This window comes from Oncorhynchus masou, chromosome 5, assembly GCF_036934945.1.
Source record: "Oncorhynchus masou masou isolate Uvic2021 chromosome 5, UVic_Omas_1.1, whole genome shotgun sequence".
Taxonomy (NCBI): domain Eukaryota; kingdom Metazoa; phylum Chordata; class Actinopteri; order Salmoniformes; family Salmonidae; genus Oncorhynchus; species Oncorhynchus masou.
Window position 1 is genome coordinate 69,080,939 of NC_088216.1, and position 14,757 is coordinate 69,095,695.

Sequence of the window (14,757 nt, forward strand, 5' to 3'; positions counted from 1 at the left end):
ATTCTTTCCCCATTCATTTTCCCTGTAGCAATGGTTGAACGAACAAGAGGTAAATCATTTCCGGGTTTTCGGACTTGAAGCTGGCGAGCTCTGCGTTTAACACGGTTCAAAATCTTTCCAAGCTACACTTCCCATGATACGGTTGTGTCACATCGATCACATTAACCTTTTACGTAAAGTCAACATGAGTGGGCAATCTGTGTAATCATTAGTCCAAAGAATTTTTGCAACGAAAATTAGAGTTTCTATTGGACAAATTCAGGTAAGTCCCGCCCCGTTTTGTTCTATTTTCTTCCGTTTGGGAAACGTTTTGCAACAGAATTGGCGTAATGAATATGCCAATGGGCTTTGGTCTGGGCTCAGAAAGGATGCAGCTGGGAATTCCAGTGGTAGCTAGTATCTATGTACTCTGATCATTGAGCAAATTATTGGTCGTTCCCATGTTTTGTGCAAAACAGTTTTTTAAAATGAAAAAGTAGCAAATCCGAAATCGTGAGAATATCAATATCATGCATTTCATACATGCACAAGGGATCCATTGCAATTACTTGAACCAGATTAGCTAGCGAAGCTACCGGTACCGTTAGCATCACTTGTTCTGGTAGGCTGGTGGTTTGTCCCTGACGCGAGGTTTTTATATAATTTAATTCGTCACAGGGTAAAACAGTGGTGTTTACTCAAGTAGCTTGCTTACACGTTTTAAAATGTTTAAGTGGTACATAACTAGGTGAAACTAGCTTCATTTGCTAACCCTCTCGCGCACCGCTAAAAGGGTTAGGAACTCTGCTGAAATGACATGAAGTTAGAACATGCCTTGGGATGACTCCTTTTGTACTTTGGTGCAAATGTTTCCGTTCGTAAACATTGCATCGTCACATGTATTTAATTGTTATATGCGTTGTCCATGATTGCCTGCTGTGTTGCTAGTTATGTTCGTTAGCTATCGATAGCTAATTTATGCAAACCACAGCTTGGATTTTAATTTGTTAGTAAACCAAGTATGTTAAATGAGTATGACATGCCGTTCTTTTGTGGCTATTTGGTGATACAATGGATTATCAACAACTGGGATATGTTTGCTAACGCTGGCCACATATGAAACGTGAATATATGGCTCCGCAGTTAGAAGGAAGATAACCTTTTTTTTTAATGCCAAATACTCCTGCATAACTAATCGATTGCCAGCTAACAACTGGATGACAAAGAAGCCCATTCTGTGTGGAGGATACATTTAAATTGACTTTATTGCTTATTTACGGTATATGCCATCCGCCAATACACCTTTAAACTGGTCTACTACTATGGCGGTTAGTGGGGTGAGTCGTCTTTCCCAAACCGGGGACGTGGCTGTCTCGGGAGTGGTTCTGTCAGCTATGCCTTTTTCCAACACGCCAGTGTCTGCCCGCCCCACACCAAATGCGGACACCCGTGGCTGCGAGAATGGTGACTTGATGGACTCGTTCGGCATCTTCCTGCAAGGCCTTCTAGCGATGGTGGCCTTCAGTACGCTGATGTGTGAGTACAGCCAACCAGATGCCCACTCTGACTTTGGAAAATGTGCTAATTTATGGTCGTTTGTTCTGTGCTGTTAGACCTACTTTAAAATTGAATTTCATTGTGCAGTGTTGAGACTGGATAACCTGTTTATGCTACTTGTTTAGAATGGAAGTCTGTTTTTGTCAATAATCACTGGCAGTCATTACCTATACACTGTCTCAAAATACTGGATTATACAGTGTGAAATGTGTTGACCCATCCCCGTAGTGTTCATTTTTGGCTATGTAATTTGACCTCATTGAGTGCCTCTTTGACCACTGAGTCAGCAGTGTGGTCCTGGTAGAGAGGAGCCTCACAGCAACAATCGCAAAGGTGAGGCATTTTCAGCTATCAGAGCAGTGATGATGCCTGAGGCAGCTTTCTCAGTGGGAATTGACTGGGCCTGAATCATCACATTCACACAGCCCAGCCCACAGCCAACATGCAGGGTGTGTCAGTAGTTACACACTCAACAGTCTGAGGAAGTCTGAAGTCACAGCATATCCATATGCGAATTCCCGTGTAAACATTTGTTTGGGCAAAACACTAGGAAAACTAGCTACCCTTTCGACAGGTGACGTAGATATACATTACACAGACAGCGCACATACATCCACACACACAGTAAAGTATTTAACACACATTAGGGTACTGTTGTCTAGAGGTGTCATACCCTAATCCTCAATTTGGGTTTAAGATATGTCCAGTAGATTAGTGGAGTCATAAATCATTAAACCACTTTTCTCTCACCCAGGAATCAATCATGTGTCACGGAGGTTAGAAGAGGGCGGGCATGGAAACAAGCTGACTTGTCTGGAACAGCCAAAGCATTATTTGTCAGCCATTACATTGTGTTTAGAGAATACATACTCTTGCATCACTCACACAAGGATTAATTATAGTGTAGACCTAGACTTTAGTAGAAAGGGCTTCCACCTCGTACAAAGGGGCCTAACCCCCAGAGTAGCAGTCACTGAGACGGGCAGTTTGTCTTTCATGTAGGCTATTGTGTTTGAACACACACCAATCTACAGTGCAGGGGGTCAGGTAGCCTAGCGGTTAGAGCATTGGGCCAGTAACTGAAAGATTGCTGGTTCGAATCACAGAGCCAAGAATGTGACATCTGTCAATGCCCTTGAGTAAGGCATTGAACCCTTATTGTTCAAGGGTAGCTGTTAGCAGACCCAGGCCATGACCCCACTCTCCGAGGATGTCTCAGGGAGAGTTCGGATATGCAAAAATCACATTTCCAATCAATGCACTCTTAATACACTCTAGTACATGTGTGGTATAGGACAACTATAAGCACCCACCTTATTATCATTCTCATCCCCAGATTGGTACCCCAGATGATAATGTTGAAATGTGACCAAGACAGTGTGACATGTAATATGACAATGCCTGCCTGGTGTTGCGTACTGTTAGCAGGTCCTCTGATCTATCAATGGGTTTGATTACAGTGTCAAATGCACTACATTTTTTTCAGCTCATAAGATACAACCAAAGTATTTATTTTGCTCACAGAGGAAGGGAGATTTGGCGGATAATATCATGATAGGCACATTAGTAACAAGCAGTGACATTTTAGTATGTAATGTACAGTAGTCTGCCACTTCCTCTTACCATCCACTCTTCCTCTATGGTGTTGCCTTGTGTAAACATGGCATCTCAATAGCTGACTTATTAAGGGAATATAGCCTAATGAACATTTTTTTGCTTAAGTCCATTAGTTAGGGGTTAGGCTATGGTGCTAAAGGGGAAACTGAACTGCATTTCCCATCACACTGGCCATATTCATAGAAAAAGGCCCATTACACTTTGTGCTGAGATGTTGCCCAACATACTAAACTTGATGATGAAAGTGTAAAGCCGATTTCAGTTCAGACTGGAGCTGGCCTAAATTAATTTACATTAATAGAATGATTGGATTTGCCCCAGAGCGGCATACTAATTCATCCCACTGCTGTTGTGGGTGTGTGAGAACGGCAGTCCTATATGTGACTCTGTGTCCTGTCTACAGTGAAGCGCTTCAGGGAGCCCAAGCATGAGAGAAGGCCCTGGAGGATCTGGTAAGACGGCAGCCATCCCACTTCCAACCACAGTATTCAAGCTTATCCTCTTCGATATTGCTATTAACCAAGAAACGCAACTTAGATAAACACAAGACAAATTATGAATTTTTCTAATGTGATGTTGAGCTATTGAAAGAACTTGAATTCTCAAGAGTTCTTAAAAGGCCCTCCTGTGCCCGGCAACTCTACCAGGTTCCTGGACACCTCCAAACAGGCCATTGGTATGCTATTCATTCACTTTGCCAACATCTACCTGTCTGACCTCACAGAGGAGGACCCCTGCTCACTGTGAGTGTCTCTATGAGTGTGTCTGTCAGACATTGTGTCTGTCTGTCAGACATTGTGTCTGTCTGTCTGTCTCTGTGCCTCTGTATTTTTGTGTATGTAGTAAATATAAATGCAATATGTAAAGTGTTGGTTTCATGAGCTGAAATAAGATCCCATAAATGTTCCATACGCACATTGTGTGTGCAAATTTGGTTGCGTCCCTGTTAGTGAGCATAGTAGTGGCATATCAATAAGCTGATTTAACCGTATGAGTTTTGTCACACAACGCCACAGATTTTAAGGGAGCATGCTGACTGTAGGAATGTCCAACAGAGCTGTATAGCTGTTCTAGAGAATGTAATGTTAATTTATTTACCATAAGCCACCTCCAACGTTGTTTAAGAGAATTTGTCAGTACATCCAACCGGCCTCACAATCGCAGACCACGTGCAACCACACCAGCACAGGGCCTCCACACCCGGCTTCTTCACCTGTGGGATCTTCTGGGTGGGGGGGCTGAGGAGTATTTCTGTCTGTAATAAAGCCCTTTAAAACAAATTCTGATTGGCTGGGTGGGAATAGGCCCACCCATGTCTGTGCCCCTGCCCAGTCATGTGAAATCCATAGATTAGGGCCTAATGAATTTATTTCAATTGACTGATTTCCTTCTATGAAATTTAACTCAGTAAAATCGCTGAAATTGTTGCATGTTGCGTTTTATATTTCTGGTCAGTATTGTCTCTATAACATTATGCACTTCAAGGTTGAAGTGGACACAATGTCTCATCTCTTCCTCAGTTACCTCATTAACTTCCTCCTGGATGCGTCTCTTGGAATGCTGCTGATCTATGCCGGGGTGAGGGCCATCAGTGCTATCGTAGAGTGGAGGCAGTGGGATGCTCTACGCTTCGGAGAATATGGTGAGAGTGTGTGTGTGGATCAGAGATCATTTCACCCTGTAGTACAAATGGTGTCCAGAAGAGGGGAGTGGCTGCCTAGGGCACTACTGCAATGTCATCCACATCAAACATAGTCGATCACTATTCAATTGTTTACCCAAAGGCAGAGTTTATGGAAACCTTTCCCTGGTACTTTGATTTGAAGTTGTAATATGCAGTAGACCTGGAGAAATGTAACCTCTCAAATTCATAGACAGAGCTTTGGATGCAAGGACTGACCATATCAAACATTATGGTTTTAATCATGTTACGAGGCATGTATGTTTGTTCACACTTATATTGTTCACAGACATTGGCGTAAAACAAGCTTATATATTGGGTTCTGATGGGGTATGATGACCGTTTAACCAAGCTTATGAGGCATTTAGAATTTGATTTAAGATTCAATGGATTTATCATTTAAAGTCCAAAAAATTACATTTACATTTAAGTCATTTAGCAGACGCTCTTATCCAGAGCGACTTACAAATTGGTGAATTCACCTTCTGACATCCAGTGGAACAGCCACTTTACAATAGTGCATCTAAATCATTTAAGGGGGGGTGAGAAGGATTACTTATCCTATCCTAGGTGTTCCTTGAAGAGGTGGGGTTTCAGGTGTCTCCGGAAGGTGGTGATTGACTCCGCTGTCCTGGCGTCGTGAGGGAGTTTGTTCCACCATTGGGGGGCCTGAGCAGCGAACAGTTTTGACTGGGCTGAGCGGGAACTGTACTTCCTCAGTGGTAGGGAGGCGAGCAGGCCAGAGGTGGATGAACGCAGTGCCCTTGTTTGGGTGTAGCAACTGCAGATTGCCCCTTTAATTGGAATATAGAGTTCCAGTAAACTGCTGTCTGTCTGGATATTTCTGTGGGTTGGTATTTGTCTGTTTTGCTTGTTTGTTTCTGTCTATTGGATTGTGTGTCTAGTCCGTAGGTCACGTGTTCATCGTGTGTGTGTGTGTGTGTGTGTGTGCGCACACAGGAGAACCAGTGCAGTGTACTGCATGGGCAGGCCAGTGTGCTCTCTACATCCTTATCATGATGTTTGAGAAGGTCCTGATCATTCTGGTCCTACTCATCCCCCAGTGGAAGAAGGTGAGTAGGGGGCATAATGGGTAGGTTCCTGACCACATGACCATTGTGTCAATTCAGTTATATTATGACTGTGGAAAGTGTATGAGTACTAACAGTACTGTAAACTGTTTCTATCGTTTTAACTCTGGTGTTTTTGTGTACTGTTTATTCAGTCTTTCTTTACTGTTGTTTCTGTGTCTCACAGCTGGCTCTCCTGAACCCCATAAACAACCCTCAGTTGGAGCTGGCCATCGTCATGCTCATCGTCCCGTTCTTCGTTAATGTAAGTTAAGTGTGCAGTGCCTCCGTGAGGCAGGGCTCAATTGAAAATAAATTTAGTGATCTTAACCGTTAATCGGTTAGCTGCTGAAAATACATTTGACTGGTCATGCTTATCAGTCTTTAAGGTAATTTTCTTAATTTTGGAATTAAATTGTCATGTTTATTATTTATCAAACACTCACAGCATACAGAGCATAGTTTGAGGAGTGGAATAGCCTTCCACCTGTCAGACAGCATGAGAGTAGCTCCTTAAAAAGTCTGTAGGCTATTGGCGTGAAGCCTGCTTTTGGAAGCCTAGTCATTGCACAACAATTTAACAATTCTAAATGCAATCGTGTGTTCAACATTTTGGTGGCCACGATTTTAAAAGGAGAGATTTTTATTTCTCAACTCATAATTAAAGCGCGCCTCCCGTTCGCCGTTCAGGTGTATACTCTATACTATAGCCTGCCCACTGTTGACTGATGGTGCGTCACCCACCACTTTGCAATGTGAGCTCGAGGTAGTATAATTGTTTAAAATCTGATACTTTTACTTCAAATAATGAGGCATGTCTTACCTTGCTTCAAAGTAGCCTTAAGAAAATCGATCCGTAGAAACATGGAGGCAATTTTTTTCCCTCATGCCATTAACCAGCATTTCTCTCCTGTTCTAATTCATATTAAATTTCTTTCGTTGTTCAGAAGCCAAAGGCACGATCCATATTAGCAACCCGTCATATTTGTTGCTATTACATTCCCCCTCTTTCTACATTTCGGAGATTTTAATCTGTCACAACTGCTCAAATTAGGTTTTAGAATGGTGTTTTCCGCATATTGCATTTTGGCAAATATTTGAAAAGGACGTTTGGTTATATGCTTCATTACAGGAGTTGTATGTTCAATAATATGCTATAGCCTTTTGAACTATAATATGATAGGCTTGCTATTGTTGCATGTTTCCATTCAGCTCTTAATGAAAAATGTCTGGTCCTTGTATGAATGCAAGGTACCAGAGAGGATATGGCAAGCAAGAGATTTCACGCTCGCCAAAATCTGTTCTAAATAAGCCCAATCGGTTTCTATGGTCTTATTTTGGGCCTAAGCTTGTAGCCTGCTTTCCCGCCTTGGTCCAACTCCCATTGTTAGGATGGAAATATCAGCATCTCATCATTATATACAGATCTCTAATAGTATTTTCTGTCTGTGATGTAATTTTACTGTTTGGACATTTTTTTACGTTTTGTTGACCGGTTAATGAGGGTCAGTTAGTTGGCAGCAAAATTGAACGATATTTGCATCCCTTTTGAAATGTAATTGCTTCAACTAAGTGTGATGTTTGTCTATGGATTTTAGCCATTTTGGCTTGTGTGTGATCATCAAACTGTCACGTGTGTCTGTTGTACTTGCTCACTGAGCTGTGTACTGTATGTTTTCCTCAGGCCCTGATGTTTTGGGTGGTAGATAACTTCCTGATGAAGAAGGGGCGGACAAAAGCCAAGCTGGAGGAGCGGGAGTTGGGGGAGGACTTGCGGGGCAAGAGTAAGGTACGCTACAGGCGGGCACTCTCCCACGACGACTCAGAGTCTGAGGTAAGATATGGACACGGCCATTTATTAAGTCTTTGACACAGAATGCTTAATAAAAGATTGAGGCCTGACCACACAACCAATCATATACATACACTGAGTATACCAAACATTAGGAACACCTTCCTAAAATTGAAATCAAATCAAATTTTATTTGTCACATACACATGGTTAGCAGATGTTAATGTGAGTATAGCGAAATGCTTGTGCTTCTAGTTCCGACAATGCAGTAATAACCAACAAGTAATCGAACTAACAATTCCAAAACTACTGTCTTATACACACAAGTGTAAGGGGATAAAGAATATGTACATAAAGATATATGAATGAGTGATGGTACAGAGCGGCATAGGCAAGATACAGTAGATGGTATCGAGTACAGTATATACATATGAGTATGTAAACAAAGTGGCATAGTTAAAGTGGCTAGTGATACATGTATTACATGAAGATGCAGTAGATGATATAGAGTACAGTATATACGTATACATATGAGATGAATAATGTAGGGTATGTAAACATTATATTAGGTAGCATTGTTTAAAGTGGCTAGTGATATATTTTACATTTCCCATCAATTCCCATTATTAAAGTGGCTGGAGTTGAGTCAGTGTGTTGGCAGCAGCCACTCAATGTTAGTGGTGGCTGTTTAACAGTCTGATGGCCTTGAGATAGAAGCTGTTTTTCAGTCTCTCTGTCCCAGCTTTGATTCACCTGTACTGACCTCGCCTTCTGGATGATAGCAGGGTGAACAGGCAGTGGCTCGGGTGGTTGTTGTCCTTGAAGATCTTTATGGCCTTCCTGTGACATCGGGTGGTGTAGGTGTCCTGGAAGGCAGGTAGTTTGCCCCCGGTGATGCGTTGTGCAGACCGCACTAGCCTCTGGAGAGCCTTACGGTTGTGGGCGGAGCAGTTGCCGTACCAGGCGGTGATACAGCCCGCCAGGATGCTCTCGATTGTGCATCTGTAGAAGTTTGTGAGTGCTTTTGGTGGCAAGCCGAATTTCTTCAGCCTCCTGAGTTTGAAGAGGCGCTGCTGCGCCTTCACGATGCTGTCTGTGTGGGTGGACCAATTCAGTTTGTCGGTGATGTATATGCCGAGGAACTTAAAACTTACTACCCTCTCCACTACTGTTCCATCGATGTGGATAGGGGGGTGTTCCCTCTGCTGTTTCCTGAAGTCCACAATCATCTCCTTAGTTTTGTTGACGTTGAGTGTGAGGTTATTTTCCTGACACCACATTCCGAGGGCCCGCACCTCCTCCCTGTAGGCAGTCTCGTCGTTGTTGGTAATCAAGCCTACCACTGTTGTGTCTTCCACAAACTTGATAATTGAGTTGAGGCGTGCGTGGCCACGCAGTCGTGGGTGAACAGGGAGTACAGGCAGTACAGGCGAGGGCTCAGAACGCACCCTTGTGGGGCCTCAGTGTTGAGAATCAGCGGGGTGGATATGTTGTTGCCTACCCTCACCACCTGGGGGTGGCCCGTCAGGAAGTCCAGTACCCAGTTGCACAGGGCGGGGTCGAGACCCAGGGTCTCGAGCTTGATGACGAGCTTGGAGGGTACTATGGTGTTAAATGCCGAGCTGTAGTCGATGAACAGCATTCTCACATAGGTATTCCTCTTGTCCAGATGGGTTAGGGCAGTGTGGTTGAGATTGCATCGTCTGTGGACCTATTTGGGCGGTAAGCAAATTGGAGTGGGTCTAGGGTGTCAGGTAGGGTGGAGGTGATATGGTCCTTGACTAGTCTCTCAAAGCACTTCATGATGACGGAAGTGAGTGCTACAGGGCGGTAGTCGTTTAGCTCAGTTACCTTAGCTTTCTTGGGAACAGGAACAATGGTGGCCCTCTTGAAGCATGTGGGAACAGCAGACTGCAATAGGGATTGATTGAATATGTCCGTGAACACACCAGCCAGCTGGTCTGTGCATGCTCTGAGGGCGCGGCTGGGGATGCCGCCTGCAGCCTTGCGAGGGTTAACACGTTTAAATGTTTTACTCACCTCGGCTGCAGTGAAGGAGAGTCCACATGTTTTGGTTGCAGGCTGTGTCAGTGGCACTGTATTGTCCCCAAAGCGTGCAAAAAAGTTATTTAGTCTGCCTGGGAGCAAGACATCCTGGTCCGTGACTGGGCTGGTTTTCTTTTTGTAATCCGTGATTGACTGTAGGCCCTGCCACATACCTCTTGTGTCTGAGCCGTTGAATTGAGATTCTACTTTGTCTCTATACTGACGCTTAGCTTGTTTGATTGCCTTGCGGAGGGAATAGCTACACTGTTTGTATTCGGTCATGTTTCCGGTCACCTTGCCCTGATTAAAAGCAGTGGTTCGCGCTTTCAGTTTCACACGAATGCTGCCATCAATCCACGGTTTCTGGTTTGGGAATGTTTTAATCGTTGCTATGGGAATGACATCTTCAACGCACGTTCTAATGAACTCGCACACCGAATCAGCGTATTCGTCAATGTTGTTGTCTGACGCAATACAAAACATATCCCAGTCCACGTGATAGAAGCAGTCTTGGAGTGTGGAGTTAGCTTGGTCGGACCAGCGTTGGACAGACCTCAGCGTTTGAGCTTTTGTTTTAGTTTCTGTCTGTAGGCAGGGATCAACAAAATGGAGTTGCAGTTGTCAAGTTTGCTGGATGTCCTTTGGGCGGTGGAACATCCTTGATACACACAGATGCGCCTGGCACCTACTACCATACCGGGTTCAAAGCCACTTAAATATTTTGTCTTGCCCATTCACCCTCAATGGCACACATACGCAATCCATATCTCCGTTGTCTCAAGGCTAAGGATCAGACCCCTTTTTCCAATTTTTGGCTAAAATGACATACCCAATCTAACTGCCTGTAGCTCAGGACTTGAAGCAAGGATATGCATATTCTTGATACCTTTTGAAAGGAAACAGTTTGAAAGTTGTGGAAATGTGAAATGAATGTAGGAGATTGTAACACACTAGATCTGGTAAAAGATCATTCAAAGAAAAAAACATATTTTTTTTATTTCCATCTTTAAAATGCAAGAGAAAGGACACAATGTATTATTCCAGTTTAGACAAAATTTAGATTTTAGCCACTAGATGACAGTGTATTTGTGTAGTGTTATACTGATCCAATGAACCATTGCATTTCTGTTAAAAATGTTCTATCAAGTCTGCCCAAATGTGCCTAATTGGTTTATTAATACATTTTGAAGTTCATAACTGCGCACTCAAACAATAGCATGGTATTATTTCACTCTAATAGCTACTGTAAATTGGACAGTGTAGTTAGATTAAAAGTCCTTCATTAACATCTCCTCCACTTCACCTACAGTGATTGAAGTGGATTCTAAGCAGATCAATAAGAGATCATAGCAGGTGTTCTGAATGTTTTATACACTCAGTGTACATTACACACCTAAATCACTGGAAAAGCTGTTTTTTGGGAAAGCTTTGAAAAATCCTAAGGAGGAATATACACTAAGTCCTAAGATTTGATTCTGAGCCTCGTCCACCTCCTCCTTTCCCCAAAAGCCCTCTCCTCGCAAGCCCTGTGTGGCCTCTCCTCCCATTGCCTCAGCCTTGTGGCTACGTCAGCCTAACTTATATCCTCCCCTGGCTGTGTAGACAAACTTACCCAGCACCAGCAGAAGCCTGTCTCTTGGCTGTGAATCACTCCACCCTGTGCCCAAGGCCAGTCACTTTTCAGGCCTGTAAACCAGATGGACCTGGCCCTGTGATCTGCTCCATAGACCAGAGACAACCACCACACTCAAACATTCATGCATGAAGTCATTTAAGTCTGCCTTGAGCAGGGGGATTTTTTTATTCATCAGAAACTGTAAAAACATTTAAAGTAGTGTTTTTTTTTTATTCCAAAGCACCACATTTCTCATCATAAATGGAAGTAGTGAGTTGCTTTGGAATCAAATGTTGAGCTGATTGTGATTAGCTACATAATTGGTTTCCACAGTTACTCATGGATCACCCAAAACACCATGTTTTGTGACAGTGGATTCTAGGAGTTATTGAAAGTGTGTTCCCTGACCGGGAATCAAACCCAGGCACAGCGGTGAGAGCACCAAATCCTAACCACTAGACCATCATGTCTAATATCAGGAATGCATATCCTATGGAATTACTGGTATATGGAATTTGTGACGGGAGTAGTTTTTCATAGACATCTGGGTGTGGTGTACCAGACCGGGCAGTTCCTCCAGTCACAGGAACTATCTGCAATTAACCAGTGGGCCCAAACCCACTACTAAAGAAACACTGCTATACAGGTTAACACGGAGCATGTATGGTTTAGGTAATCTGCCTCAAGCTGAAATAAAAAGTCTGTCTACATAAAGATTCAGAGCAGTGATCTTATCGCTCGCTCATTATAAAAGGGGGCATACAGCTATGTTATCACAGGCTTGTTTTATTGTGATGAGTTTGAGCTAGTTTTTGCTTCAGTAAAACCCTGATGGCAAGCTTCAATACTACACCCAAATACCACCCTAAAAGACTCCTCCCCTCTATCAAATAGTCCGGGGCATATGTGTTCCTGCCACCACATCTCCCTGGTAGTCTAGTGGTTAAGCAACCATCCCCATCCTTCCACCCCACCGAGGCAGATGGAGGACGAATTATACGTTTCTGCTGACACAGGATATTTGCTGGTGTCCGTGAGCATTTAAGCTCTGGGATTCAACTAATTTAACCCATAACTCAGGGTTGCTTTGAGTGTCATCCATCTAGGCGTATGGCTTTCTTTGGTCTCATTTCCAAACCCCTTTCTCTCTCTCAGATCCTGTTCTCGGCTGACGATGAGATGGATGACTCGGAGGAGGAGGATGTGCGCCGACTCACTGGCCTCAAGACGGTCAAGAAGAAGAAGAAGCACCGTATGGGGATCCCTGTTTGACCTGGGTCTACCCAGTCTGACCTGGTCTGACCCACTCCTGTGTCTACTCACATCCCCACTCTCTCCTCCTCCAGGGCCTGCTGCCCTGACTGGAGCCTGCTGGCAACCTGTACTTGATTCTTCTAACAGCAGGCTGGCATTGGTCTCTTTGTGGAGTCAGTAGGGGGCCTATATAGGGAGGTGGGATCATGTAAGACTGCAGACCATGGAGCCTATTGGACTGCCATTACTACACATCCACATGGGACTCCTGCAGCCTCTGCACTGAGAATAGAAACCCATGGAAAGGATTTTACTGCAGCTAACTACATACCATGTCTAAAGGACATTTCACCATAGATCTGTCACTGGTGTTTCAGTGACACTCGTTGGGGAAATGAATCTTGATATGTGTTTTGGGTATTTTTAGCACTGGTCTGTAATAGGAAGGTTTGGGTGTGTTTGAGTTGGTGATGCAGTGTAATTGCTAGCACCCTAAATATCCTATTAAATGACTTTTCTAATTCCTAATTCTGTTCCATACTGACTCTTCGGAAATCCAGAATGATATTACTGCATCAGGTTAAACTGTGAATGGGTGTTACTTTTTCTGTGGTTTAGCCGGTGACCTCGGTTCGATGTGGACTGAGAGAACAGGCACCTGGTATTGAACTCAGCCCCCCAGTAATACTTTTGATACTCTTCCGAATCAGAAAGTGATTGTATTCCTCATCTAGATTCCATATAAGAAATGGCTGACTGCTATAGCCTGTTATAGGAGTTGGTGGAGGAGTGTGTGTCTGTCTGTGTGGACTTTTCCATTCATGCATGGCCAAGGGAATGTAGGAGGTGTGGCTTGATGTTCCAATGGAGACTTTGCTCTGTGAAGATGCAGTGTTTTATAATAACCACAGCACTCACGTTTCTAACTGTTTCCATTTCTACCTGACTGTAGAGGGAGGACAGGTCAAGACGGTGCAGCTTGGGCGTGTGTGTCTCCACAATGCATCACCCAACCCGAACCCAAGGGACTGAAACCCTCATTTCAAGCCCACCCATTGACCGCTTAGGTCTATAGGCCTGGCTCGGAGCCTTCCTGTCTCTGTGTATGACTGTTAACTGGGATCTCTTCCATTACTTATTTATTGTTTTTGGTGTGTCCTGTTTATTTTTTACAGTAAGTTATTTTGGGCCAAAACCATTATGATCCCCAGCCTAATAAGTGTTTTTCATTCCGAGACGGAGTAGATATGGGACCTGAGTGTGTCCTCACAACCAACGGGAAAAAACTCCGCTCTTGCACAATTCCCAGTTATCACTGGTCTATGGATGTTCTTTGTGTTCATTCTTTGTTTTCGACAATGTGCCTATGCGAACTTACCGTTAATTTTGTGCCCCAGAGCTTTAGACTTGCAGTAGCATTCAGTTGTTTTGACAGAAGCACAAACCTAGAGTTTGAGTGACTCTAGGTCAGCCTGCAGTACAGTGCAGGTATGTTTGTATGAGTGTGTTTGTCTTAATGCTCCTGTTCAAAGTAAGGAGTGGGGATAAAGTAAATGTGGTGATGACCATGGTGCTGAAGATGTTGAACGGTTTGACAATGATTGTTGTTGGCTGATACTTAGGAATAAATGACAGTAGGGTTTGGTAAATGGGTGGTACAGCATCATTAAACACTTCTGGTTGCCCTCTGCTCAACAGAGGGCTTTTAGTATTTTGAAAAAAAAACAACTAGGTCATTAAAATGACTGACAAATGAAGGACTTACATTACAATTATATTTGCTTTTGCAATAAAGTTAGTAAAACACTGAAATAGCAGATCTTTTTTTATTTTAAGAGTGTCTGAATAGACAGAGCTTTCCGTTTTGTCCATTCACAGGGTGCCATTTCCACAGCGACAGAGTGGGCTGTCAGTAAACAGTTCAGTATCAGGTGCAGTTGAGGCATGTAGGGAAGTGAGGACCCATTTCTCCCCATGGAGTTCACTGAGTCTGAGAATAATGGCGCAGTACCTGTAAATCTGAGAAGGCTGTTGGGAAGAGCTATAGGAAGATGGGCTCATTGTAATTGCTGGAATAAATGGAACGGTATTGAACATAAAAACCATGTTTGACTCCATTCCAGCCATTACAATGAGCCTGTCCTCC

The 14,757-nt window shown here is 43.5% G+C and overlaps 1 protein-coding gene across 2 annotated transcripts; it reads left to right on the forward strand.

The window, feature by feature from the left end:
- Positions 1-135: 135 nt before the first annotated feature.
- LOC135540146 (store-operated calcium entry regulator STIMATE-like) lies at positions 136-14,423 on the forward strand. Of its 2 annotated transcripts, XM_064966565.1 has the most exons (8): positions 136-1,515; positions 3,557-3,605; positions 3,801-3,896; positions 4,674-4,795; positions 5,795-5,907; positions 6,092-6,169; positions 7,589-7,738; positions 12,513-14,423. In XM_064966565.1, the coding sequence occupies exons 1-8, from the start codon at positions 1,263-1,265 to the stop codon at positions 12,627-12,629; spliced, it is 978 nt and encodes a 325-aa protein (XP_064822637.1). In that variant the 5' UTR covers positions 136-1,262; the 3' UTR covers positions 12,630-14,423. The 2 variants fall into 2 exon arrangements, with proteins under 2 accessions (XP_064822637.1, XP_064822638.1); XM_064966566.1 differs by lacking the exon at positions 3,801-3,896.
- The last annotated feature ends 334 nt before the right edge of the window (positions 14,424-14,757 follow it).

Bases quoted from the DNA above. Each gene is read 5' to 3' on its own strand.
- LOC135540146 (XM_064966565.1), top strand. From the start codon at position 1,263: ATGCCATCCGCCAATACACCTTTAAACTGGTCTACTACTATGGCGGTT. The intron at 4,796-5,794 runs GTGAGAGTGTGT...GTGCGCACACAG, and splicing joins TCTACGCTTCGGAGAATATG to GAGAACCAGTGCAGTGTACT. The intron at 7,739-12,512 runs GTAAGATATGGA...TCTCTCTCTCAG, and splicing joins ACGACGACTCAGAGTCTGAG to ATCCTGTTCTCGGCTGACGA.